General features: G+C 35.9%; 3 protein-coding genes across 6 annotated transcripts in view; 2 read left to right on the forward strand and 1 right to left on the reverse strand.

The window, feature by feature from the left end:
- efr3bb (EFR3 homolog Bb (S. cerevisiae)) overlaps window positions 1–27,973 on the forward strand; it is a 1,037,141-nt gene that overhangs the window by 549,019 nt on the left and 460,149 nt on the right. The gene's annotated exons all lie outside the window — the stretch shown is intronic.
- Window positions 1–27,973, forward strand: part of LOC147832320 (uncharacterized) — a 59,313-nt gene that overhangs the window by 5,073 nt on the left and 26,267 nt on the right. For 2 of the 4 annotated variants that reach the window (XM_087298985.1, XM_087298987.1), the window contains exons 1-4: window positions 22,147–22,331; window positions 22,905–22,971; window positions 26,836–26,943; window positions 27,707–27,775. Coding sequence is in view for 1 of the 4 variants with exons in the window: in XM_087298984.1 (XP_087155110.1) it covers window positions 13,232–13,278; window positions 13,647–13,754; window positions 15,344–15,420; window positions 22,905–22,971; window positions 26,836–26,943; window positions 27,707–27,743 (444 nt within the window). In the remaining 3 variants the exon portion in view is untranslated. Of the gene's footprint in view, window positions 1–1,766; window positions 2,048–13,214; window positions 13,279–13,646; window positions 13,755–15,343; window positions 15,421–22,120; window positions 22,332–22,904; window positions 22,972–26,835; window positions 26,976–27,706; window positions 27,776–27,973 lie in introns of those variants that run through there. The other 2 variants (XM_087298984.1, XM_087298986.1) reach the window with 2 other exon arrangements.
- pimr133 (Pim proto-oncogene, serine/threonine kinase, related 133) lies at window positions 17,208–21,887 on the reverse strand. The gene is given in 7 exon segments (NM_001326293.1): window positions 17,208–17,473; window positions 17,941–18,029; window positions 18,147–18,323; window positions 18,661–19,039; window positions 19,323–19,465; window positions 19,780–20,223; window positions 21,712–21,887. Coding segments are annotated over 7 exon segments (1,392 nt in total). The 5' UTR covers window positions 21,851–21,887; the 3' UTR covers window positions 17,208–17,452.

Raw genomic sequence — 27,973 nt, forward strand, 5'->3', positions numbered from 1 at the left:
TGATGTATTGGCGGACACAAAATCACACATGACGTGAGCTGAGCGTGAGCTGTTACTACAGAGGGCGGACTATGATAGACGCACGCACGCTCATCTGCTTCAGTGAACACAACCTGCAGGTTTTGACTAACAGGTAAAAAAGTAGTAAACAACATTCAGTTTGTGGAACAGAGTGATCGTTCAGGAGCCACGTGGGAAGTATGAACAGCGGTGGAAATGAAACCGAAAGCGTGCACATTATTTAAATAATCATATCGCATTTTAGAGTTATGATTACGACGAGCATGAACTCTTTTAAGTACAGAGGTACACAAAAATGCACGTCAACATGATATACTTGATAGCGCTGACATCAGCAACGCCGAAGAAATAGTAAACCTGCCTAAACTGCTGAAAAGAGCCACGACTGTCCTGTGTAATGAAAAGAAGGCCACCGTGTCACTCATCATGCCCAACATGAAGACAGCCATCCATAAAAACCCTCTCAGACAGATACACATAAGTTCAGGATTATTTTAAAGAACTGCTGATTACCTGGAAATGTAGAAATTTAAAAAAAAATTTTGCACACAAAAAAAGCAAGTGACCAAGCAAAGCCTTAAGCTCTCACTGTTAAATTGAATTGAATCATTTCAATAATATTTTTCATTTCAATAATATAAAGTTTTTAAATTGTTTTATTTTCCAAAGACAGTCCTGTTTAATTTATTTTCTTAAAGAAGGTTCGGTTTAACAAGTTGAAACAAAAGAAATGCATAAAAAATAGTTTACTTTGTAATTAAATTTAAAAAAAAAAATTTGCATTTCAGTTTAATTTAAAATTTTTATTCCAAATATCGTGATACATATCGAATCATGAACATTATATCGTGATAGTATACACATTGTATCGTGAGCTGAGTGTATCGTTACACCCCTAACATACATATATATATATATATATATATATATATATATATATATATATATATATATAAATACATACACACACACACACACACACACACACTGCTACCTTAAGGCCATCTTGTAAACGGGTCCCTGCCAAAATGGTTCCAAAGCCTCCTTTCCCCAGCTCAGTGCCAATTCTGTGGCACTGTGAATTGATCTGCATGAAACGATAAATAAGAGATACTGATAAAAATTGTGAATTAGTGACAGTTCTACTTTTATCAATAATTATTTAAATCATCTTGTGACATGTGAATTAGTATGAATTAATCTTAACATGTGAATTAGCATGAAATAATAGGAACAAACCCCCCAAAAATTAAATTTTACTTACTATTTACTTTAAATGGTTCTAAACCTTTATGAGTTTCTTTATTCTGTTGAAGACAAAATAAAATATTTTGAAGAAAGCTAAAAAGCTGTAAGCATTTACTTCCAAAGTTGGAAAAACAAATATTAAGAAAATCAATGGTCACAGGTGTCTTCAAGATATCTTCTGTTATGTTCAACAGAAGAAAGAAACTCCCAAAGGTTTGAAATATGTAAAGGGTGAGTAAAGGATGACAGAATGTCGAGTTTTTAGTGAAAACTGTGAAGTGATCCCTTTAAACATGATTACAAATATAAAAAATCTTGATTAAAAAGGTTCCATCTTAGTTATCAGCTATTCTGGAGCAAAATGCATATTAAAGTCAGTTTAAATAAAAAAAAAAGTTATAAATCATAAAATCACTATTAAATATACATGTGTGTTAGATGACTATACGCTCATGGTAGTAAACTTACCAATGTTTTGTGTCCTCTTTATTCTTCAGCTCTCTTGGCTGAGCTGAAACACCGCTCTCTGTCTGACAGAATGCACCTTGAGAGCCATCATCTCTACATCCGGGCGCAGCAGAGACAACATTTGGAGGGGGGGGTCATCACCACAGCCTCACTCAGAAGAAAAGAAGCTGCTGAAGGAGCTGGTTGTGAGCTCACTACTACAGTTGGACCCGGCTGAGTAAAACTCATGAGGGAAGTCATCACTGCTGCTGGACTCAGAGTAGAAAATGTTTGGAGGAACATCATCACTGCTGGAGCAGCTGGCTGTGAGGTAACCACTATAGTTGGATCTGTATGTATACTTAGATTTCCGCTCCAGTATGTTAGTTAAGCAGGGCTTAAAGTATTCTGGCACCGTGTCGGATCTCCGGCGTGTGGCTGTGAGAGAGAAAAAAAAATATTTTAGAGCTTGCGCATGCGGTTTAAATGGGGATGCTCAAAATAACCGATTAACCGTTAACCGAAAGGGTGTGTTTGTAACCAAATAATGGTATCAGTTATACGATTAAAAAATATACTTTATATGTTTTTAAAGGGCCATGAAACCCCCTCGTTTCAGCAGGGTGTTTTCACACCTCTACTTTGGAAAAAGTCAGAAAAGTGGGCGTGTCCAGCTCTGTTTAGGGGGAAGTGTCGGAGAAACTAAAGTGGGAGGGTGTGGGAGTGTCTATTTGGGCACGCGCGAGTTTCAGTCAAAATACTCACACACAGTAGAAAGTGATGGTGTTTAACCTACATGGACATCTGTAGTGGAATTATTTGCCAAATTATTAAATGGTGGACTTTAACTGCAGTTTGGCTCTTTCATTCAGGGAATTCATTCATGCCCCTCGCGACAAACGCAATATTTGATTTGAGGATCTGCTCTAAGCGTGTATTTATCATCACGAACAAACTGAATAAACAAAGAGCACTGGTCGCTCACTTACCATATCTGTAGAGACAGGACAATCCACAGCAACTAGAGCCGCGTCTTTATGAAGAGAATACTACAAGCGTATCCGATCTCAGCGTTTGCAGATGAGAACAGCTCTCAGGTAAACAATAATCCTCCTTAGACACGTAAGTTATTGTTGTCGAGCGTCGCGTACACCGTTAATCCACACGTGAGTCTGAGCTCTCACAGAGAGAAAAAGAAAACGAAACTTAACGGCAGCAAACTATAAAAGCAACACTTCACGCTTGTTTTGCCAACACAATGTGGCGTCCATGTCGTGTAAACACAGAAATGAATATTAATGAAGTTGCACAATAGAGCGCGCTGATTGGTTTGAACCAAGCCTTACTCATGCATTAATGCATCACACTGTAAGACGTAATAAGACACACTCTGGCACAGACGCCCAGTCTGCACGCTGGAATACACGCTATTATGTCATGACCGTGACGCAGCTTCAAAAATTTGTTTCAAACAGGAAGTACGAATTTGCTTGAAATAACGCAAAAACAACCAATTTACACTTTTTAGTGAAATATAGGTGTCTTAATAGTGTTTTTAGCAGTGTGGGAAACATATACGACTGTCAACAGCTCAAAAAATGTGTTTTGGTGTTTCGTGACCCTTTAAAGTTTGGCTGCATAAGGGGCATCCGCTGAATGGTTTACTGACGGCCGCCAGTGTTTTTACACTCTGCTTATGCGCCCTGCGCTCCTCAAGTCTTACCATTGTGTGTGTGCTCGAGCAGAAAAAGCGTGTTACTTCAATCGCGTCTTTTTCATTCTTCAGTCAAATGAAAGCACTGCAGGGTTTCTGTTGAGGTGACAGCGGGGTTTAGGTCGTCAAGGCGACTATGGCAAACTTTTAATGATGGAGGAGAGACATGTGGTCGTTGTTTCAAGTTATCCAGAGCTGCATTTACAGATCTTGAATATCACAATGTTATTAAAATTACAATTATAACATTGACAGCAACTCGACTCGCGTACACCAGCTGATTCCGTTGTTTTCTAGTGACATACAAAAGAGCGCCGGGCTTCTTTTTTTCTTGTCAGCATAAAGGCAGTGTGGTGCGCCTCGCGGTTTTGGAATGGAAAGGCGTGCTCTTTGTAAACGGCCGCTAAATGTACAACAAATATTTGTTAACTCTCGGGATGGTAACACATGCAAACACACGTGTCTACAGACGTATTTTTCCAAAGAAGCTAAATGAAAGAAGGATATTTCTGGTCACAGTTTCACACAGATGAGATGACTTTAACCAGCGCTGATGCTGATCACCTCTGTGCTGTCTGGAGCCACTACATAAACTTAAAAATAAGGCTGTTGAGGATTTAGAGTGGGCTACAACCAATAAACAAACCTTTTTTTTATTTGGAAAATTACAGTTATTAATAGTTCTTATACAATATCAGCTTTTAAAATAGCCTACAATCTACGAATCAAACAAGTCTAAAGATTTTCTTGATTTTTGTATAATGATAACTCCGCACCAAACTGAGGCTTTCATTTTATAGCTTATAAAACATGTATGCAAATTTAAGCAATATCATATGTAAGGGCTGTGATGGTCCCCGTGACACCGGGGCGGTAGTATGTGACGACAAGCACTCTAGAACACACATTTTCTGTTATGTTGCCAAGCACTATATTTATGAATATAACCTTAACTTAGACGTGATACAGCAAGTTCAAGTTCAGCCATGAACCTCGTTGGAAAACTTATATTATATAATAATAATAATTAATAATTCATTTTATTTGTAAATGGCGCCTTTCTAGAATCCCAAGGTCGCCTTACAATAAGCATCAGCAGACATGCTAAACAAATTAAATATTACTAAAAACAATCATTGACCAAACAAGTCAAAACACAATAGCGAATATAAAAGAACATAATAAAAACATGATAAAAAAATTGTTAAGTAAAAGCCTGCTTAAAAAGATGGGTCTTTAGACGTGATTTAAAATTATGAAGACTATCACAGCTCCTAAGATCTTGTGGAAGTGAGTTCCATAGCCGAGGAGTCATAGAGCTAAAAGGTCTGTCTCCCATTGTGCTCAATCGAGTGCGAGGTGGTACCAGGGTGAAGTTGTCGGCTGATCTAAGGGTACGAGAAGGGGTGTAGATATGGAAGTTCAGTGAGATATTGAGGAGCGAGATTATGAAGTGTCTTGAAAGTTAGAAGTAATATTTTAAAATCAATTCCATACTTTACTGGAAGCCAATGAAGCTGATAGAGGAGTGGTGTGACATGCTCGTGAGATGGGGTCCTAGAGATGACACGAGCTGCATGGTTCTGAACCAGTTGGAGTTTATGGAGAAGTTTGGAAGGAAGTCCAGAAAGAAGTGCATTACAGTAGTCAAGACGTGAAGTAACTAATGCGTGGATAAGAATGGCTGTGTTATTAGTTGTGAGAGAAGGGCGGAGAAGAGTGATATTACGCAGGTGGAAATATGCAGTATGTGTAATATTATTAATGTGATATTAATATAGCCAATCTGGAAACGTTTGGGATTCGTGGCGTAGAGAAAGGCGAACCAATAATTAGTATGAGGCTATTTGTAGGGCTTGTTTAGAAAAAAAGAGTTAAATGGACAAACGCGTCAAATCTCCAGAGCCATCTGCTGTCATGTCACCCAGCCATGACATGCAGAGCCAGCTCCGGTGTCATCTTTTGAACACTAACACCCAGCTAGTCAGCCAGGTATGGCAGAGGCCTTTTCAAAAATGGCCAAATACAAAAGAGAAACTGATAAATAGTATATGTTGATGAGAAATGGAGTGGCATATTTGGTAGTTGAGAATTGGTAGCTTTCCGTTTAAATGTGGCCACGGTTGCGAAAAAGTATCTGCATTTGCGCTACAGGCACACCGTCTGAACGTGTATTCAGTGCTTCTGGTAACATTGTAATTTCAATTAGGCCTCCGCTTAAACTTTAAAATATGAATAGAAAACAAAAGGCAGAGAAACGCTGTTTTTTTCAACATCTGACTTGTATTGTTACAAGCCTAATAGGCTAATATTTTTGTTCTTGTTCTTCGTCTTATTTACTATTTTTATTATTATTGATTAGTATAGTGCCATTTTAGGCTATTTGTGAAGTTTTTAAAATGTAATGTTTACTGTTTCAAGTAGTTATAGTTATTTAGCTAATATTTAACTAGCCTATATTATTAAAGGCTGTATTGTGTTGTTTTATCAATAAAAGTTAAACAATAAACACGTGCATTTTTACGGATATTTAGCATAATACTTTGGTCTTTTTTATTTCTTAAAGGGCACATTGGTTACCCCTTTTTTCATATTTATTATAAGTCTTTTGTGTCCCCAGAATGTGTCTGTAAAGTTTCAGCTCGCACAGACACACACGCACGCACATACATAGCGTAGACACGCAGACACACACACATACATAGCACAGACTTGTAGCGCAGGCACACACACACACACATACATAGCGTAGACACACACACACACACACACACATACATAGCGCAGACAGACACCTACAGAGAGACAGCGAGAGAGACACACGGCTGTGCTGATGAAGTGAATCGCTGTACTTCATTATACACGTGCACACGTTTTAAAACATGTTAACCTTGTAAAACTCACTCTTGATCACGTCTGATGATGATTGATGATCCTAGCAAACTGAACAGACCTTTTATTCCCAGTTGCTTTGCGCTCGTCCTGTCTTGTCGAAATGATTTTATGCATTACTACGGAGACATGTTAATGCGCACAGCTGTCAATCAATATTGGTGGGCAGGTGAACCGCACTCCTACGTAAAGTTGCGGTCGATCTTAAAACCACTCCAATTTGTCCACCGTTTTTATGTTGTTAAATTTGAAAAAAAAAAAAAGGACTGGGTGTGTTTATTTCACCTCAATATGACAGTATATACACTATACTTACACACATGTATGTCCAAACAGCTTAAAAAGTAGATTTTTCACCATAGGTGCCCTTTAATTTTTACGTAAAATGTAAATTAACTTAGGTAGGCTACTTGGGTACCGGGTTGTAATTTGTTGGTGGTACGGGAGGAACATTTTGGCAGTGAATATTTTCCCCATCATTTAAAAAAAAATAAATAAATATATAAATAAAACACCTTACAGAAAGGATGCAATGAAGGAAAAGCATGCTCTTAATCATTCTTCATAATCTGATTCGAAGCCTACATGCAAAAAACTTATATTGCGCCGACAAGAACAAACTCTAAAAAGTAAAGTCTAAAGCGAGAGGAGTTATTGATATGTTATTAGTATTAGTTTTTAATATTAATGATCATAAACAAACCTGCGTTGTATAATAATCACCGTCACTGTGTCGTGTCTGCGAATTTTTTTATTTTTATTTTATTTTTTTCTCGTTGAAGAATAGATAATTCATGTTATCGCCATCTTCCCAGCCTGGTTTTCATCCACAGTTTCCACTTTTGTTTCTTCTCAAACAATAAAGTATCGCTATAGCAGGCCCGGCGCCAGGATGTCATAACTGAGGGCGAATTTTAATCCCATTGCACTTGACCTAATGACTGATTTTGGTCCTTCTTGTTCCTTTTATTTAGGCTATTTATTCACGTATTACTTTACATTACCAATATAGGCCTGCTTTTTATAGTAATAATAATATGCAGTTTCGCTATTACTGATTTTATTAATAAAGGTTATACAACGGTACTGTTTACATCAGTGCAGACAGATCATGACTTAAGCACCAAACAAGTGGTTTTAAATAATATGTAAGTCTCCTTATTTCTTTCTGTTTTATTTTAAATAACAAAAATTTTTAAAGTTTTAGGTAAAAATATGCCCACACCTGCAAGCTAAACTAAGCTTCAGCAATATTCAAATATCTTTACAAATGAAAAAGAATTAAAGGATTAAAATATTTTCTAGCCTATAAATATAAAACTACTGCCTCCATGCCTTCTTCATTTTGGTGGGCTTTTTCAGTTTATTCATGAAAATTTGCTTTTGTACAATGTTATTATTATTAGCAGTTTTATTTATTACATGCATATTTATATTTGTTTTATTAAAAACAAGTTCAGATTTGCCCACCTGTCAGGTTTTATACCATATGGGGCACAGCATGTGTATTTGAATATAACTGAGTGTTTGCTGGAAATTAGAACTGAATTTTGAATCAGTTTTGAAACAAATCTTTGCGCTTAACAAACTAAATTAATTATTTATAGGCTAATGAATGTCTGTGCGTACAACATGTTTCCTTATCCACGAGAGTAAAAATTAAAGTAAAGAATAAGGAGGCTCATCTCTCATTCTCGCGCTGTAGATGCTCTGCTTAAAGAGCCCATATTATACATGAAATAGGGTCATATCTTGGTTGTAAGGGTCTCCAACAACAGTCTAATATGCATGCAAGGTCAAAAAACACTTTCATGGTCTTATAATCTGCATTTATTTTTACCTAATTATCCCAGCGACTCCCGTATGAATCGTCCAGTGATTCATTTGTTCCCAAACCCCTCCTTAGCGCGAAGCTAATCTGCGCTGATTGGACCGATGACAGTCTGTTGCGATTGGTCGACTGCCTTCAGTAAGAGAGTAATATGCCCAACAGCTAATCAGCAATATAAAAGTAATCACAGTTCATACACGCTCGATAGTGTAAGGTGTGGATTTTAGCTGCCAGTGGGTCAATGTAAATACAGACTATGGACTTGAAAATACAGACGAATATTTTATTGAGCAAAAACTCCAAAAACAGTTGAAGAGATCTTCTAGCTTGTCGCACTCTGCTCTTTTCACAGACACACACACACACATATTGCCCTCATCCTTGCGCGCACACACACACACACACACATACGCACAAACACTTAACTCTGCTCCGGACGACAACGCGCGCGCAAACACACACAAACACACACACACACACACCTCCGGACGACAGCGCGTGCACACACACACACACACACACTACCCTTCTCCACGGAGCTCGGTATACAAAGCAGAACTATTTTGAAACTTGACAGCTTCATATGTGTAGGAACAGCTGACGATCTGTAAACAAAGCGGCAAGCGTCGCGTTTTTAACGTGGCTTTGCACGCGATATGAGAATATAGCGAGTTAACCTGATACAGTACACGCGGTTACAAGTAACAAATCACAACTAAATACATTTGCAAGCTAGAGTAAACGAGGCAACTTTAATCGCACGTACTTACACTTGAGAAATGGGGGAAGAAACCCATCCTGACATGTCCAGCAGTAAGTTACTCTTTACTGATCCTTCCTTTAACAAACGCCGATGAAGTATTCTTTGTAGCATGTAGTTTCCAGAAGTTTCCAGTAGTTTCCAACTGCTTGGCTATAATGCTGAGGTTTCATCTTTAGGTAGAGACTCAATAATATCCATCTGCAGTGTGACTTCAATCGACCGGCATGTTTGTGTGTGTGTGTTTGTGGGTGTGTGTGTGTCTGGGTTTCTGTGTCAGAGGGCGGGGCCGCAGGTTTCAAATCTCCCGGGTTTGCACGTGCACGTGAATAACTTGGTTCGTTAGTACGTCATGGCGAAACACCTAATGACTCTTTATCAAGGCGACTCGTTTGAAGCACTATGAGTCGACTCTTTTATAGATGAATCAACTGTTTTAAACACTGTACACTAACAGATTTGAGCCTTAGCTGGATACTTCACTTCACTTAGAGCTGTGTTACACACTACAGGGAAGGGCATTTTCAAAAACCCATAATATGGGCTCTTTAACTGTTTTCTCTCTTGTGAAGCGTTCAGTTTTTATACTTACAAAGTCCACCAAGTAAATAGCAAATGCGCTATGGCGCGACGCAACTGACTCTTAAAGGGTGATAAGACTCTGGTTGGTTTATTCTCAAAACACACCTATAACTCATTAAGAGAATAAGCTCAACCCTATTATGCTCCACGGCGTAAAGCGAATTTTTCCATCCTTAAAATAGCAAAGGTGGATTCTGACACACACCTACTAGAGTCTTTGAGGTTCATTTTCTTTCATCACACGCAGCGCACACACACATAAACTGCGAGGAGGAAATAAGTCATAATCATAAGACATTATCTTCAATCTAATGACTTATTAAAAATGTTGACAGATATTTTGTGAAATAATAATAAACTAAAAAATAATAAAAAATAATAAACAGCGGAGCATTAATTAAATGCATATTTTTTTGTGGAGCAATCGATTTGAGGTAGCCTGATATTTTTATTTGATGATATATGATGATATAATATGATGATAATATGATTTGATGATATAATATGATGAAAGATAAAAACATGATTGGACAAACAGCAGACCCTCAGCCTCCTCCACTGGACCAGCTCCATCTTGTTGTCCAAATATCTTTCAAATAAAGAGTGTAAAATAAAAAATTGATAATGGCCTTGATTTCACTTCTAATCTTCAGTTTAGCAAATCAGTTCTTTAGCATTTTATAGCACTTGTTATTTAAGCCCTTGTTATTGTTTAGAAGAAAACATTTTTGTGACAGTACTTTTAAATAAATGGTGCACTGCATAATCATTGAAGAGTCTATCTCAGTCTTAGTTTGCCAGTTTTTTAAGCACTTTAAGCACGTGTTACTTTATTTTTGTTATTATTGTCAATATTTGAAGTAAGTCCTTCAAGTAAGTCCAAGTAAGTTTCTCTTCACCCCCCTCCCGAAAAAAAAAAAGTTCAGGCTCAGGATTTTTTTTTAAAAATTTAACCCTTGGTTATGTATAGGTTTTAAAAATTGCTCTTACATCCAGTGTTGTTTATATTTATGACATCTTTGGACAAAGTCCTGTGGTTTTGCAAGACACTAAAAAATCATATCACTTTATTTTTAGAAGGAATGACGGTATACGATATATATCCAGTATTTTCCCATAAATGGTTACTTGAGAGTTAACCCTATAAAGCCGCACGTATCATATTTGATACACAAGATTCTAAGACCTATATAATATCAACCTGATCAATACTTTGTTTAAAAACCTGTTGTATATAAAGTGATACTTGTATTCTCCCCCCTTGTGGATTTTCATGACACTGCAGGCTGTGGAAGGGCTTTTTTTGAGAGGGTGCTCACTGCAGAGCCATTTGAGCAAAGCTGAGCTCCAGCGAGGGGGAGCATGAGCTCTCGCTCCTCCTCCTTTAAGCTGTTTTAATGCGTACACCAACCCCACCCCTAACCCTACCCCCAGTGACATCACTCGTAGAAGAATTGATTGTTGAATTAGATTGTTACTAATTTTATTAAATAAAGGTTTTCTTGGTTGAAACAAAGCATAATTACTTAATAATTAATTTATTTTGTTGCAAATAAATTGTGTTGAAAATCATGTATCAAATTTGATACAACAGGTATAAAAGGAGCTTTATTTCCGAACAATGATGTCACATTTTTGTAATGTAATCAATATAATGCCTACTACAATGCAAACACACTGTTTTTGGATGATTAAATTAATATAAATAGTGACTGAAATACTATTTTAAAATACATTGTGGGTATTTTTACAATAATTTATAATTGATAAACTATATTGATCAATTTATGTGTATTTTTAGATGTCAAAAGAATAGAGGAAGATGATAGAAAAATTAAAGTGTCTTGAAAATGTCATCAGCGTAATAGTCTATGGCAATTAAAGTGACAGAGAGAAGTTGGGGGAAGATGAGGATGCATGGCCATGCATGATGATGGTCATTCAGACAGCAGTGATGAGGAAGAATATCAAGAAGAAAGTTTAGTCTAGACAAGCACAGAAGTAAAGGTCCCAACTACACAAACACAGAACACAGTCAGAAAGCAGTCAGCAACTGGCAATGCAAAAATGAAAGAATACAGATGAAGAAAAATACAATATCATGGTACATTTGTTGAGTTTATTGCATCTGCTGTGTCCTGTGTTTGTATTGTTGGGACCTCATCTACTTGTCTGGACTAAACTTTTTTCTTGATAGTCTTCCTCATCACAGCTGTCTGAATGACCATCATCATCATGCATGGCCTGAGGACTCCATCCTTCCTCATCATCTTCCCCTAACTGCTCAATGGCACTTTAATTGCCATCTATTATTATGGACTCTGGACTCTGTATATGTGCAGTATGGAAATAGTTTGCCACTGATAAAATGCTACAGGACACTGGAGAACAAATAAACCTGCACAATATATTCAAAGATGGCAAGTCTATAAACACAGATGCCAAAGAAGTTAAAGTCCTAGGCATGCACCCCATAAAAGGTCAAGCTGCGGTGTGCTTTTTTAATGTTAGAAGGTATGATCCTGATCATTTTTCAACATAGAGAAACCTGACAGAGATAAAAACACTGCACCAGCAATGACTTCTCACTTCTGTGTACTGTGTAAATGTAAAAGTGCATCTTTGCCTGAACAAGAATTGAAACTACGTGTACGCCTACCACAATGTGAAATAATAAAACACTGTAAAATGCTTAATGTAACAAAAAATAAAGAGATAAACTGCCTGAAATGTTCTCTTTTGTCAAAAAGTTAAGAGCAAATTAATTTTTTTTGTAATTAAAATTATCATTGTTTTGAGCAAAAAGTTGCACAAACTCCTTATGTATCAAATGTGATACAAAATAAATATCATGAAAAAAAAATGTATATGGCAAAAAAAAAAATGTTGTTTTTGCTTAATGGTTTAATAATCATCCCAGATCCAGAAAATTAGAATTTTCTGACTATTTTTTTGACAAGTCAGGTCTTACAGGGTTAAAACCTTTATTTAAACTTTATTAAACATTTTTTTTGAGCGAAATATAAATAAAACAAATGTTCCCTCTCTGCTCCCTCTCCGTTTACAAATAAACAGCTGCACAAAAAATAACAGCTGTACAAAATCGTTAATAATTAAATACAGTACAGGCTTTCTCCTGCTTAAAACGTTTAGTTGTACAACATTTTAAACAAAATAAAAATCTGATAACTAAAATACAGTACAGGTTTTTTTTCCTGCTTAACACTATACACAACACTACTGTGCTGTTGTGCAAGTAACAAAATAAACAGAACCATAGAAAACACAGCTACATTGCCAAAGCAAAAAGTAACACACTTAAATAGTAACACAACAAAAAGTATTGTAGGATAGAAAATAACCACATTGAATGTAAATATGAAACACACAGTATTTTGTCACAATTACTGTGTTGTTATAAGTAATCTTGTATACTACAGTTTTGTGATTTATAAAGGACAATTAAATCAGCTGTATGTTTTTTTTAGTTACACATTTACATGTACAGTAGACATCTTTTAGTATGCACCGTCTCTGTTGGATTGTCAGAGAAGCCTAAAAATGCTTTTAGAAATACACTTTTACATGAGAATTCAAACTGGACAAAAAATGCACTTATCTTGTCAGAGTAGGAGCACTTGGAGTTTATTTCTGCACATGTCTAAATGTCTGTAAGTTATTTCAATTATATTAAACATGGCTGTTCTTGGTTTATTAAGATGCAAAGGAAATAAACATGGAGAATTTGATGCAACTGAGAGAAGAACAAACCTACAATTACAAGTAAGTAGCGAGCGGATTCTTGCATGTTTGTTGACGGATGTTTCTGAATATTCACTGCAGATATCTTGATATGGATTAAAGGGTTCATGACATTGATTGATTTTATTTTAATATTTTCCTAGGTGTTCACATAAAAAAAAGAATTGTTTCATTCATTCTTCATCTTATTTGATTAAAATAGTTCCAGTTTAGCCAATAAACAGATTTGCAGAAGTATCTATATTTATATAATCAATATAAAACAGTCATTCACAGTTAATCAGCAGTCTGAGATGTTTTAACCGTCTGTTTATTTCTGATGCTGGGATTCTCCTGATGTTTGACACAAATGAGCTGTTTAAAGTTTCTCTCTTTCTTCTGTTTTTTAGCAGACTCAAGCGTATGGAGAACATTAGAAACTGGACACATATACCACATCCACAGTGGACATCTTCAGTGATTTTCATCGCTTGTATTTATTTTCAGAGGAAATGCAGGTAAAAAAAACAACTATTATTCATCTTAGAGTGTGATCTTGATAAACATTAAAGCATTTCACTTTATTAACACTCCTGATAACACTGACTGTGGCTAATAAAATGAGTAACACATCAAATCATAAATCTAATTTCTTTGTATTTCCATTGCTATGACTGAACTTTAAATAGATTTACATTTAGCAGATGATTTTATCCAAAGCATAAAGATAATAGAAGCACTTCAGATCAACAGAAAACAACAAGATGTAGATGCAGTGACAAGTCTTAAGCCCTGGTCAGAGCACAGAATTTTTATTGTCGGTTATGAAAGTCACTCTGTCAGATTATGCAATTTTTATTCATTTGTTCTTGATTTGTCATGGGTAACAAATGTGCCAGACTACACATTCCTTCACGATCAGTCATCACGTGATGTCTACGACAAGCGTTATTTCCCAAAGCAGTGACGAGTGTTGCTATAACAATATTTCTTATCTCAATTTTTTTATTTTTTATTATTTCAATTTCAATAAACACTGATGCTTGCAGACAACTAACTACAATCTTGCATAACCAATGATTGATCTAACCCCCCTGTGACCAACTCATTACGGCAGCACCCGCTGATATAACCGAGCAATGGTGTGCTCCTATTGCACAGTCTCACCCATGTGACGAAACTTGTGATGAACGAGAAAAAAATTAAACATGCTTGACTTTCTGCGATAGTGTCATGAGGTGTAGCAAGCATGGTATCAGTTGTCGTGAACTATGCCACATTATACGAGAAGAAACATTTGAATCTTGTGTCACGATGCCTATTTGATGTGTATGAATCCCCAACGAATCCCTACGTCAAGGAAATCGTGCCGAAATCATGACATATTCGTGTGATCTGACCAGGGCTTCAGTTATTTTAGCAGTGTGTGTATTTGTATTATTATTCTGAAATAAACAAAGAAGCAGGACAACAGATTAAAGAGTTGAAGAATACATTAGGGAGTGCTGTTGTTGAATGATAAAGTGCTGCTTAAACAGATCAGGGCTCAGTGGTTAGCACTGTCACCTTACAGCAAGAAGGTTGCTGGTTCGAGTCCTGGCTGGGCCAGTTGGCATTTCTGTGTGGAGTTTGCATGTTTTCCCTGTGTTCTTTGGGTTTCCTCCAAGTGCTCCAGTTTCCCCCACAGTCCAGACACATGCAGTATAAGTGAACTGAATTAACTAAATTGACCATAGTGAATGAGTGTGTGAATGAGAGTGTAGGGGTGTTTCCCAGCATGGTGCTGTGTTGCGGCTGGAAGGGAAGCATTTTTACAGTGCATTTGTTCTTAAATGCTAAAAATTCCATCACATGTATGCTTGTACATCAAACACATTCAGCTCAGTAATGTTAAATCCAGCTAATCTTTGTTAAATCTCCAAACGTTATCATGTTTGTTCCTGGATGATCTCATTTGAAACACACAGTAATCAGCATTTAAAAAATAGAAGAAGCACTTATTTTTGACAAATGTGACTTTATTTCAAACTTTAGTACAAAATTCATCATTGTCATCAGTTGTGAGGCTTGTCGCCCCAAACTAATGTCAGTTTTTGTCCGTGTTCAGCTCAGCTCCACCTTTAAGATGGGCAGTTTCCAGTGGCACCACGTGGAGGAACGGACTTCGCCACCTATATATACAGGGTTTGGATTATCACTCACCATGAACTACAACTACACACTAAATCACTAGTCAATAAATGATGTCCTCCAACCATAAATCATATACCACATTAGCAAAACATTAGACTAGAGAAGGTTGTATATATGAGGACAATATTAAAGCAAATAGTAAAGGTAGTAACTTTATTCATCTTCAGAACACAAATGAAGATATCTGAATGAAAATAATGAAGATATTTTAGTTAAATCTGAGAGCTCCTTAATCTCTCATAGACAGCAAGATTCCTGACTATGAGGATACTTTTATGTGCACATAAAACAAAAATAACTTTATTCAACAGTTTCTTCCCTCAATGTCAGTATAGGGCGCGCGTTCACGTGTTGCGCCTCTGACATATAACCTTGGATGCGCCTGTGAAGTTTTTAAGAGAGGAAGTCAGAGAGGAAGTCGCACAGGCATCCGTGGGGTATATGTCACTGCACAGGGCTTGTGAACGCGTGCCCTATAATCACACTGAGGAGAAGAAACTGTGAATAAAAATGTTTGTTTTATGTGAAGGCGTATGATCTGTTTTGAGGATGTTTTTTACTGTTTTTGTGGACTTTGAGTCTGGATGAGGGAGCTCTAACATAAAAATAAAAATAGTTAAAATAGTTCTGATGATGAACATGAGGATGAGTAATAAATAACATAACTTACTTTTTTAATGTTTTATTTAAAAAAAATTTTTTGTTTCTAGAAGAATTTCTGATCGGTCAATAACATAACATATAAATATATAAAGTTTTAGATTTTTATTTCAATGTAGGCAGTTTTTATAGTTTTATTTATTAATGGTGTTTTTTATTTTTTTTACTTTTTTATTGTTTTATTTATTAATTATGTTTTTATTTATTTATTTTTTTTACTTTTTATAGTTTTATTTATTAATGATGTTTTATATTTTATCAGGAGTCTCTCTCCTCTGGCTCAAATTACATTTCTTAGAGAGAGACACTCAAAATATATGGGCCTGAACTGGAAACGACACATAAAACAAAAATAACTTTATTCAACAGTTTCTTCCCTCAGTGTCAGTATAGGGCACGCGTTCACGTGTTGCGCCTCTGTCATATAACCTTGGATGTGCCTGTGAAGTTTTTAAGAGAGGAAGTCAGAGAGGAAGTCGCGCAGGCATCCAGGGGGATATATGTCACAGCACAGTGCTTGTGAACGCGTGCCCTATAATCACACTGAGGAAAAGAAACTGTGAATAAAAATGTTTATTATTTTTAACTTTTTCATTGTTTTATTTATTAATGATGTTTTTTATTTTATTATTTTTCATTGTTTTATTTATTAATGATGTTTTTTATTTTATTATTTTTTACTTATTGTTTTATTTATTAATGATGTTTTTTATTTTATTATTTTTCATTGTTTTATTTATTAATGATGTTTTTTATTTTATTAATTTTTACTTTTTATTGTTATATTTTATAAATAGTTTTTCTGTTTTTTTTTTTTTTTTCCCAAATTGGCTGGTGAGTGATAATGTTCATTGGAAACCCTGTATATATATCAGTTGATCCCAGTATTCTTTGGTCAGGAGTCTCTCTCCTCTGGCTCAAATTATATTTTTTAGAGAGAGACCCCCAAAATGTATGGACCTGGACTGGGAACGACTGAGGTATTTATTTTTATATATATTTCAATTAGACATTTTATTTTAGCATGTGGAAGTGCAAGATATGATATTACAGTGTGGGAAGGGCTATGTACACTATATGAAGGTTTAAACTTCTTTTTTTTTTTTTCTTTTTTTTTTTTTTTTTTTTTACATGGAATTTAATTAGAGCCAGTGTAAATGTTACAATAAGAGCTATGACACTGCAGAACCAAATTATGTTCAGCTTTCTGTGAATCAAGTCATGTTTAGCTAAAGGACTATGTTGTTGTGGTTGGCTCACAATCCACTGCTTCTTCTTTTATGGTTGGAGGTGCTGGAGTTTTTAGCCGAATCCAGCACTGAACTGTTCTTGACTGATTCTGGAAGCTGTCCTTTGTCAAATGCTAGATCTTTTTTATAATTCTCTGGAACATATTAAAATTAAATTGTTAAAAAAAGAGAACATTGAAGAACACAAGACTGTCGTCTGACACTAGCTGGGTTTCCATCAGCCTGTGTTGATGCACCTTTTCAAGTATCACATGAGAAACAAGTTTAAATAAGAATCCCTTAATTCACAAAATGTTTTATGCTCACTTGAGGTCATTTTGGATTTGTGTGAAAAAGGGTTCATGATGGAAAAGCATTTGTCAATTGAACTTTGATTTTTCAATTAAACTCCCCTTGTTTACTGTTGGTTACGAGGTTACCAATACTACAGTTCAGCTGCTCGACCAACTTAATGGAAATCATTTGCTCATAATTCACATTTATAATTACAAAATATATATTTAGTGAACTTTGAAAAGATGTGCTTCACATTATAATGGAAACTCAGCTCATGACAGATTCATTTGACTGATGACAAAATCCTGTAAAGTCTTTTCATTACCTTAAACCAGGCATGGGCACGGAGTGCATTCAGCTTTTGCCGAAGACTGGGGTTAGTTTGCAGACAACAGCTGAAGAAATCACAGCATTCTGTGTAGAAAAAAAGGAAGAGATGCATTTAATTATTACCTTAAAGTTTAAATATGTTTTTTCATTGACGTTCAAAATGTCCTACATAACCATCTTTAGCTGAAGTGGAGATCTCACCTTCTGACCTTCCATATTGGTAATAATTTTTGTTTTTCATCCTGCGGAGGTCACGCTTTTCTGGAAATTTTTTATACATTAGCAAAAACTGAAGAAGCCCGAGTGACCACACTGTTGCTGGCTCTCCGTAGTAATAGCCAATCTTTTTTAACTCAGGAGGCATGAACTGCACTGTGCCTGAAAGAAAGAGATTTTCATTAGCACAACATCTAAATTTTCTTTCGAAAATGTAAACAATAGTATAGATTAAGGGTGCTCAAACCCGGTCCTCGAGGATTTGTGTCCTGCAGAGTTTAGCTTCAACCCCACTAAGACACCTGAACAAGCTAATCAAGCTCTTGCTAATTATTCTAGACATTTTCTGTCAGGTGTGTTGAAGCAAGTTGGAGCTAAACTCTGTAGGCCACCAGCCCTCTAGGACTGAGCTTTGGCACTCCTGGTATAGATAAACAACATCAGATGTTTTAAGAGCCTCATCACAAGAGCTCCTTAGAGCTTTGAGGGATTTACATACCCAAATAGGTTATGTAATAGTCCTCAGTAAGGGGAACACCACAACCAAAGTCAATCAGTTTAACTTCAAAGGTCTGTGGGTTCATCAGCAAGTTGTCAGGCTTGATATCACGGTGAAACACTCCACGTTTGAGGCATGTGTCAGCTGCTATTGTTGTGTGGAACATGATTTTCCTTAACACGTCCTCTGGGATCCTGCCTTCATGGTCTCTTAAAAAATCACCCACACTCACACAGGGTGTGGGCCGCTCTAGGACCATAAAGTAGCGATCAGCCTCCACCTTCCAGTCCAGAAGCTGAACGAGTTCTTTAACCTCGGGGCCTTTAGTGGCAAGAAAGTGCAGAGCGATCTCCGCTGGAAGTAGCTGGTTAAAATCATCCTAGAAGAAAAACAGTTGTTAGGATCATTTAATGGAAAAGTTTTTTCCTGTTAAAACTGTTGGTGACGTCTAACATAAAAACCAGTGGGCAGATTATAGAGAGCAAAACAAAGACACATTTTCAAAGGAGATTAACTGACACTTAGCATGTTTCTAAAATATCTGCAAACATATTATGTTTTTTTTGTGCTCTAAAAGAGTCAAAAACTTACATACAGCACCTTTAATATGACATGTTTAAAATAGAAACAGTTAATCAGAGCAAAGAGCACAGACTACTTACAACACGGAAGAGTCGCTTAGGCTTGAAATTTGCAATTTTTACTGCCACCCGAAGGCCATCTTGTAAACGGGTCGCTGCGAAAACGGTTCCATAGCCTCCTTTGCCCAGCTCAGCACCGATTTCATAGCGATGTGAGTTGATCTCTGTGAAAAGAGAAAGAAGAGAAGTTAATCAAATGTGAGAATTAGTGACAGTGCTACCTTTATCTAAAACTACCTGCTTCATCAGGGGTCACAACAACAGAATTAACCCTGTCATCTAAAACCTTTTTTAGTTTTGTCTTCCCTATATATATATGATTTTGATTTTTATGATTTATATATATATTTCCATCTCAGTTATCAGCAATCTCTGAACAAAATCTGTATTGAAGACAGTTTATAGCATAAAAGTCATTAAAAACTATTAAAATATGCATGTGTGTTGGGTAACTGAGGTGTCATGATAGTAAACTTACCAATGATGTTTGTGTCTTTATTCTTCTTTTTTGGTGGAACAGCGCCCTCTGTCTGACAGGTTGCACTTTTGCCAACATCTTTACAGCCAAGCTCAGCCGAGACCACATTTGGAGGGTCATCATGACTACAGCCGGGCTTAGCCGAGACCACATTTGGAGGGTCATCATGACTACAGCCGGGCTTAGCCGAGACCACATTTGGAGGGTCATCATGACTACAGCCGGGCTTAGCCGAGACCACATTTGGAGGGTCATCATGACTACAGCCGGGCTTAGCAAACTTGCTGGCTTGTTCTTCACCGGGAACACTGTCAGGCTCTACCAGTGATGGTTCTTCACTCTGGCCATCAACAGGTTCCTCCAGTGACGGTTTCTCTGTCTGAACCTTGATCTGTTCCTCCAGATGCAAAGATGATTCTTCACACCAGTCACCGATTTTTCGACCTGAAGGAAGGAAATATATGAAACAAAATATTTTAGTTTTACTTGAATTATATTTATCCAGTGTTTATTATTGATATGAACAAATGCTGTCAGTTGTTAAGTGACTTTTAAGGTATTTTTTTCAACTTTTAGTTTTTGATAACCCTAAGCTTGGCAAAACAACTAAAAACTATGAGAAAAGTTTTCATGTTTTCCACTACAAAAACCATTAAAACATTAAATATCAGCATTTGTTATCCATTAAAACCACTGCATTGTGTTTTAGGACATATTCCTGAAGGATTTAGTGGTTTAGGACTAAAAATTAGAAGCAGAGACAAGGGATCTAACGGGTGTCGAACTCAAATCACATTGAAGGTTTTAATATTTTATTTGTTAATTTTGTATGGCAGTAAACAATATTTCTGTTCATTTTCATAACAAATTAAGATGTTTTAGGCAGATCTTAGAGCTCCTTCATCCTCCATTGATAGCGTGGGTCCAGACTCAATCAAAGGCCAGAAACATCCAAAAAACAGAGAGCCATGCACAGGCATCCAGGGCTTTTTTCAGTGCAAAGTGCTTGTGAATGTGAACGCATGTAATATACCAACACTGAAGAGAATAAACTGTTTGATAAATTTGTTTACACAAAAGTATTCTTGTAGCTTGATAATATACTGACTGAACCACTGTAGGCATTTGGTCTGTTTGAGGAAGTTTTGTGGTATTTTTATGTACTTTGAGCAAGTCAGGAACCTTGCTGTATATGCAGGATGAGAGAGCTTTCAGAAACATCTTCATTTGTGTTCAGAAGATGGAAGACGGTCTCAGGGGGTTGGAGTGACGTGAGGGTGAGTAATTAATTACAGAATTGTCATTTTTGGGTGAACACACAGTTCCATCTTGAAGCAGAGAAAATGATTTTGTATTTACGGATTATGAATGCATAATGGAAAAAACTTTATGCAAAGCAGAAATACTTTACTCAGTTTCTGTCTAAAACATGACATCAAGAAGCATTTTCTTGACAAGTAAAAATACTGTCTTGTTTTCAGAAATGTACAAATGAACTGGGGTTTTCTTAAAACAAGCTAAATAATCTGCCAGAGGGGAAGTCAAATGTATTTCAAAGCATTATTTTGCTTTCTCGATGGCAGATAATTTTGGTATTTTAAGGGGGAAAAAAATTTAATTTTTGACCAGACAAAACCAGACAATATTTTTGCTTGTCTAGAAAAAAGACTCTTTATTTAAGAATTTTGAGATATCTGGACTTGAAACCAGACAAAAGCTGTTATTTTATATTATTGTTGGCACCATATTAGACACGTTTGTGTGACGAATGTTTGACACCACATGTGATTAAAACAGCAGTTTTTATAAGGCCAGTATTATTATTCACTTAAAAAATAATTTTTACATTAAGGTAAAATCAGGGTAGAGCCCTACACAGACTCCAGCATCCAAAATGAGCAACATGTTCTTATAACACAAAACATTATTTACCATCACTGGTGGCCACGTTGGATCCCGTGACCAATCCTTCTTCTTGACGGTCGAAGTTTTTATCTTGACCTGAGACGGTGGAATTGATGGTTCTTTTTCTCAGGAAGAGAGAAATAACTCCGAGTACGGTAAATAACATTTTTGGTTTAATTTCCGTACACTTAAATATGAGAAATGTTAAATAAACCTACAAGAAATACTGAAATTCACTGTAAGTAAAGCTTGTTTGTCAGAGTAAGCCTTAATAAACCGTACGCTATCAGTTGACAATGTACGAAAGCAAATTAATCAAAGCAAACTTTGTACAACTCAACTAAACACTTGTCAAGTAAGAGTAATGGCGAAATGAGGAATGTAAGAGCTGTCTCTCGTAAGAATTCGAATGTGTTCCAGCGTTTCCCAGCCAACTGATACGTGATTGGTCAGTTTTGCGCTGTGTATCTTTAATCTTCTCTAGTTAGCGGTTGTGTGTTTCCTTTATTTTTTTGGAGCAAAATAAACAGATTTTTTAGGAACTCTTTGTTTGACTCGTAAATATTTCCTGTTTGATGAATCATGACTGGTCGTTTGGTGAACTCATGATTAGTTTTTAATCAGGGTCGATTTAAATACATGTACAGGTAAGATTTGTCTTAGCATTTATTTTGTTCTTCAAATGTAAGTTATTGGCGATAAGCGCTTGTATACACATTAAACACGATATATTATGGTGTATTTCTATTCAAATCAGCAGATCTGTCTCGTCAAACTCTCAATCTCTCAATCTACCTTGCAAATACAGGAGTAACGTTAATGTGATGCTGAGATTAATAAAATGGCGGCGTTTCTCACTGATTCCTGTTTGGCTTTATAAATTACTGGTTCATTAGAATTTGTTCTGTTATTTGACAACAAAGAAGAATTATATATGTTTAATATTCAATATTGAATATAGACACTTATGTTTCACATCTATTTGTTAAAAGAATGACATATTGGATTTATTAACAGTATTATGAAAATAACTATTAATGAAGTGTTTGAATTATGTAAACATTATATCTGTGGTTTTGGGCAGTGTCCTGGATTCAGTCAGTGTCCTGGACTATCACTTTCTCATGTTGGATTTTGAGAAATCTGGTGTCTATCTCTGCACATGTCTGAGTGTCTGTAAATCATAATAATATTAAACATTGCTGTTCTTGGTTTAATAGGATGCAGAGGAATATACACAGAGAATGTGATGCGACTGAGGGCAGAACACAACTCCAAGCACCACAAGTATGTAGAGAGCAGATTATTGCATGTTTGTTGAGAATTGTTTCTGAATATTCATTACAGGGATCATGATGTGGATTAAAGACATGGATTTAATTTATTATGATCTTAGATGTTCACATTAAAAAAGGGGTTTACAAACATATAGTGTCCAGCATAAATGAGTATTGTGTGTCCCCTTCTGTATTGCAAAACAATTACTAACACTTTAATTAAAAAGTTAACAGTTAAAGCAGTTAAAGAGTATGCTCATAACATTTTTAGGATGATAAAATAATATATTTAATTTCAGTGAGATATATACATACAGGAAGTTCTTTCATCTGTCCTACCTTTAGTTTCTAAACCATATTTTGGCGTATTTCTGTCTTTAATCCACTGCAAAGTGTGAATGCGAGAGAATACATATATTCAAATGCACATGCATGGCTGAGATCGCAACACATCTGCTTCCAGACATTGTTGGGCCTGAGTAAGAGAGAAGCTAACAGTAAGACTGAAAACACAAAAGACTAGAATAATTATGCAAATAAACCAATTCACTTTAAAGATTCATTTACACAGAAAGCAGTCATTGTAAAAAGAGAAATATATTCATTCATTTTTCACATCAGGCAATTCACCTGTTTTTATTGTTTTTTTTTTTTACCTAATAAGCGCAGCCATATGATGAGCAGAAAATACTTTTCCCTCAGAAACAGTAAACAAAATAAGAATGTTTCCAAGTTTTTGACCATTAGTGTTACATGTTAAGCATTATCTTATTTAAAATCATTCATTCAAATGTGCAAGGAAAGGAATGCATGGAGTTACTCTCTCCAGGCTTTATACCAACAGGTGACACATTAAAAATGTATCTAAAAAAATTAATGGTTTAATATCTGACTTCTGGAGTTTAAAACGCAAAGAATATACGCTCACCGGCCACTTTATTATGTACACCCTACCAGTACTGGTTAAGACCCTCTTTTGACTTCAGAACTGTTGTAATCCTTCATGGCATAGATTCAACAAGGTACTGGAAATATTCCTCAGAGATTTTGGTCCATATTGACATGACAGCATCACGCAGTTGCTGCAGATTTGTCGCCTGCACATCCATGATGCTAATCTCCTGTTCCACCATTTCCCAAAGGTGCTTTAATGGATTAAGGTCATGTGACTGTGGAGGCCCTTTGAGTAAAGTGAAGTTATTGTCATGTTCAAGAAACCAGTCTGAGCTGATTCACGCTTTATGACATGGCACATTATCCTGCTGGAAGTAGCCATCAGAAGATTCTCACACTGTGGTCATAAAGGCATGGACATTGTGTGCAATAATTCTCAGGGAGGCTGTGGTGTTGACACAATGCTCAATTGGTACTAATGGGCCCAAAGTGTGCCAAGAAAATATCCCCCACACCATAACACCACCACTAGCCTGAACTGTTAATACAGGGCTGGATAGATCCATGCTTTCCTGTTGTTGACCTCAAGTTCTGACCCTACCATCCGAATGTCGCAGCAGAAATCAAGACTCATGCAAATTGTAGCCTCAGTTTCTTGTTCTTAGCTGACAGAAGTGGCACCTTGTGTGGTCTTCTGCTGCTGTAGCCCATCTGCCACAAGGTTGGACATGTTGTGTGTTCAGAGATGCTCTTCTGCAGACCTCTGTTGTAACGAGTGGTTATTTGAGTTACTGTTGCCTTTCTATCAGCTCGAAATAGTCTGGCCATTCCCCTCTGACCTCTGGCATCAACAAGGCATTTACGCCCACAGAACTCCGCTTACTGGATATTTTCTCTTTTTCAGATCATTCTCTGTGTAAACCCTAGAGATGGTCATGCGTGAAAATCCCAGTATATTAGCAGTTTCTGAAATACTCAGACCAGTCTGCCTGGCACCAACAACCATGCCACACTCAAAGTCACTTAAATCACCTTTCTTCCCCATTCTGATGCCGATTTGAACTTCAGCAGATCGTCTTGACCATGTCTACATGCCTAAATGCAATGAGTTTCTGCCATGTGATTGGATGATTAGAAATTTGCGTTAATGAGTAGTTGGACAGGTGTACCTAATAAAGTGGCCGGTAACTGCATATTATCTAATAAAAATTCAAACATGTTTAATAAATGTTACACAATTCCTCAATCTTTATTCCTCATAAATCTTCATAGAAATATCTGTGTACATGCTTATTTTTATCTCTATCATTCAGAAATTTAACAACCTAATTATTGTGTAATACAGTTAGGATGCACTGGAGTATTTTTATGCACAATTTTTGAAAATTATAAATGTTTCTAATTAAATAATGAGCATGTGTATTGCAGAGATTTTATTAACACTTTTAAACCGTTAACATAAGAGTATCCTCACAATATTTACATGATAATAAAACACGACACTCAAATTCAACAAGGTATTGTAAATACAATTACACCCCCTTGTAATCTAATCTAAATTTCTTATTTTGGATGCATGGCGTCCATGAATTTTCCTGTTAATTAAAATTTTATTTAATGTTTTCTCTTTACACATTCAGTGAGGTGCACTCATTCATTATATTATTTTTATTAAAATAGTTCCAGTTTTGCCGATAAAACAGATTTGCAGAAGTATCTATATTTATATAATCAATATAAAACAGTCATTCACAGTATGGGCCCTATCATACACCCGGCGCAATGTAGCGCAAGGCGTGACGCAATTGTTATTTGCTAGTTTCAGCTTGGCGCAAGAGTCGTTTTGACATTTTGCGCCAAGCTGTTTAAATAGCAAATACATTTGTTCTCATATGTGCGCCCATAGGCGTTCTGGTCTAAAAAAGCAGGCGTGTTTTGCCGCGTTGCTATTTTGAGAAACTGTAATAGTCTGTTCTTTAGACCAGAACAAACCCGGTCTAAAGTCCGGCGCAGAGTGCGCCTCGCTTACACGCTGCTTACACAAGATGTAGAGCAATACGCAAATATCTTTACATATGAAAAATAATTAAAATATTAAGGATATATATATATATATATATATATATATATATATATATATATATATATATATATATATATAGGATATAAATATAAATGATTAAAATATTACAAAGCATATTATTTTCTAGCGTACATGAATTTAAAAACCACTGCCTTGAATCCTTCATCTCGGGAGACTTTTTCAGTTAATTCAATTTGCTTTTGTATAATGTTATCATTATTAGCAGTATTATTTATTATATCCATATTTATATTTGTTTTATTAAAAACAAGCTAAGATTTGTCCACCTGTCAGGTTTTAGACCATATGGGGCATAGCATGTGTATTTGGAACTAACTCAGTATTTTGACCACACTTTATTATTATTGTTCATTTATTCGTTTGCTGGAAATTAGAACTGAATTTAGAAATAGTTTTGAAACAAATCTTTGAGCTTAACAAACAAAATTATTATTTATAGGCTAATGGATGTCTGTGCGTAACGGTTTCCCTATCCATGAGAGCGAAAGTGAACTTACTTTACGTCATGTAAATAGCAAATGAGCTTATGGCGTGACGCAGCTTAAAGGGAATGGGAGATGAGACTCTGATTGGTTTATTCTCAAAACACACCTATAACTCATTAAGAAAATAAACTCAACCTTTTTAGACCATGCGCCACGGCACAAAACGGATTTTCCCTTCCTTATATTAGAAAATATGGATTATGACACACCCTGAATGCGTTTGCACCCTGCGTTTTCCGTTTTGCGCATGTACCGTCAAAATAGAGCAATTAATCAGCTTAATCAGCAGTCTGAGATGTTTTAACCGTCTGTTTATTTCTGATGCTGGGATTCTTCTAATGTTTGACACAAATGAGCTGTTTAAAGTTTCTCTCTTTGTTATGTTGTTTAGCAGACTCAAGCGTATGGAGAACATTAGAAACTGGACACATATACCACATCCACAGCAGACATCTTCAGTGATTTTCATCGCTTGTATTTATTTTCAGAGGAAATGCAGGTAAAAAAAACAACTATTATTCATCTTAGAGTGTGTTCTTGATAAACATTAAAGCATTTCTCTTTATTAAACTCCTGATAACACTGACTGTGGCTAATAAAATGAGTAACACATCAAATCAAAAACCAGATTTCTTAGTATTTCCATTACTATGACTGAACTTTAAATAGATTTACATTTAGCAGAGGATTTTATCCAAAGCTTCAGATAATAGAAACACTTCAGATCAACAGAAAACGGCAAGATGTAGATGCAGTGACAAGTCTTAGTTATTTTAGCTGTGTGTGTATTTTTATTATCTAGAAGTAAACAAAGTAGCAGGACAAACAGATAGTGAAAGAATACATTAGGGAGTGATATTTGATGTGTTTTTAAGGCCTGTAACTAAGATTTCAAGTGAATTGAAACTATTTGGGCTCAAGAAAGTATAAAGTTAGCCACTTTAACAAAGAATGATTGTGTTTATTTGTTCAATAAAGACTCCATGATCTGTTATTTTACAGTTGATTTTTGAATTCCTGTACCTCAATACTTGACAAAAAACATAAAGTGCTGTTTATTTCAGTTTTATCATTGTTTTCATCCGTGCTTTGATATATTTTTAGGTAATTTTGTATATTTTATGCACTCAGCTGTAAAAAATCAAAGTAAAAGGATGAATTCTTTCCAAACAGTGTTACTACAGTTATCTTGTGAAATTATATTCATATCACAATATAGAAATAGCAGAAAAACTCAATATTGACATGTCTGTTTTTTTCAGTATCGTGCAGCCCTCCCAGAGACTCAGCCGGAGTTAAGCAGGTCATTCCAGCAGGACGGCACATTAAAGGTAAAAGTTCTCACAATTGATTTTGTACACTTTTAAGCCACAAGCCTGAAATAGTGTGCTCAGGTAAAGGGGTGCAAATAGTGGATAGCTAATGCTTTACAAACATTGAGTCTCATTCACTAAACTTACACACAATTTCATGCATAAAATAGACATTTAAAATAGATGAATAAATCATGATTAATCAGAAACTTTCAT

Source organism: Danio rerio, chromosome 20 (genome assembly GCF_052040795.2).
Source record: "Danio rerio strain M-AB ecotype USA chromosome 20, GRCz13ab, whole genome shotgun sequence".
Taxonomy (NCBI): Eukaryota; Metazoa; Chordata; class Actinopteri; order Cypriniformes; family Danionidae; genus Danio; species Danio rerio.